Genomic DNA, 1,184 nt, shown 5'->3' with positions numbered 1-1,184 from the left:
TCCTGTCCCCAACCACCCTTGACCATGCCATCCACCACCTCCCTCCACAATCCCTTTCTTCACTCTCTCTGAATCCCACTTTTCCAACCCAATTTCCGCAGCCCTCTTGGACCCAAACCAATCCTCCACCACCACAGTGGTATCCTCTGATACCTGTCTCACAGCCGCCCTCAACCTATGCAGCATTTCATACACTTTCTCTTCCCTCTCAGCCGCAGAACTAACTTTCAATAGTGCTGAAAGCTCGGACTCTTCAGCCAAAACCATGTTATCCATCATATGGGAATCCACCTCGTATGCCTCATCAGCCATCCCCTTCTTACAAAACCCAAACAGAGCTGGCCCATAAGACCTCAACTTTGGGACAATACCATTTGCCTTCATTTTCTTAACTAAATTGAAAGCCCGCTCAGGATCATTTTTTGCAGCTGCCAATCTTGAAGCATTAGTAAACGTTGCTTCATTCGGCACCACCTTATCAATGCCCATCCGTTCAAGAATCTCAAACCCTCTTTCCAACGTTAAAACATCCCGTCCATCCTCCCCAATACCATCACTTTTTGTTGAACATAAATAAAGTAAGACATTGTAATGATACACATTCAGCTGAACATTGTGGATTATCGCCTCATCGTAAAGGCGAAGGGCTTCTGCTAAGTTAACGCTCTTGGAACACTGATCCAGTTTCACACGCAGAATCATCTCTGGGGACTCTCGAAAAACCTTTTTCCGGGACCTCCGAGCGCCCGAATCTCTAGGGACTAGGACAAGTGTTTCAGCTGATGTGGTGGAAAAATGGGTTCTTTTTCTCGCCATCAAAAAGGGATATTTTGGTTGGGTTTTGGCAGTAAACGAAACAGGTATCAGGGGACAGTAGTGGAACAGATAATTGATGCTTCTGGGGTGGAAGCAGAGTGAACTAGAGTTTTTGGAGAAAAATAAAAGAAGAGGAGACGCTTTAGCTGATAAAGAAGTCATGCGAAGGAGCATTCCTGGTGGAATTTGACGATATTTGAGGTGCAAGTCCTTGACCATCCACTCCCACAACGCAAACTACGTGTTTGATGGATGTTCTCTTCGCATCCACGACATGGAAAACACTGTGATACAATCAACCTCGGAATAGAGAATGAGAAACTTTGAAGCCGAAACTAAGTAAGATTCGCGGGTCAATTAAAAAAAAG

The 1,184-nt window shown here is 45.1% G+C and overlaps 1 protein-coding gene across 1 annotated transcript; it reads right to left on the bottom strand.

The window, feature by feature from the left end:
• Positions 1–6: 6 nt before the first annotated feature.
• LOC140966339 (proteinaceous RNase P 1, chloroplastic/mitochondrial-like) lies at positions 7–1,160 on the bottom strand (the record flags this gene model as incomplete). The annotated part of the gene is made up of 1 exon (XM_073426650.1): positions 7–1,160. A coding segment is annotated over exon 1 (1,029 nt), but the record flags the coding sequence as incomplete, so codon positions are not given.
• Between the last annotated feature and the right edge of the window lie 24 nt (positions 1,161–1,184).

The sequence above is a fragment of the Primulina huaijiensis genome, unplaced genomic scaffold (genome assembly GCF_012295235.1).
Source record: "Primulina huaijiensis isolate GDHJ02 unplaced genomic scaffold, ASM1229523v2 scaffold205247, whole genome shotgun sequence".
Classification (NCBI taxonomy): Eukaryota; Viridiplantae; Streptophyta; class Magnoliopsida; order Lamiales; family Gesneriaceae; genus Primulina; species Primulina huaijiensis.
Note: the sequence above shows the minus strand (reverse complement) of the source record. Positions and strands in the feature narration are given on the sequence as shown.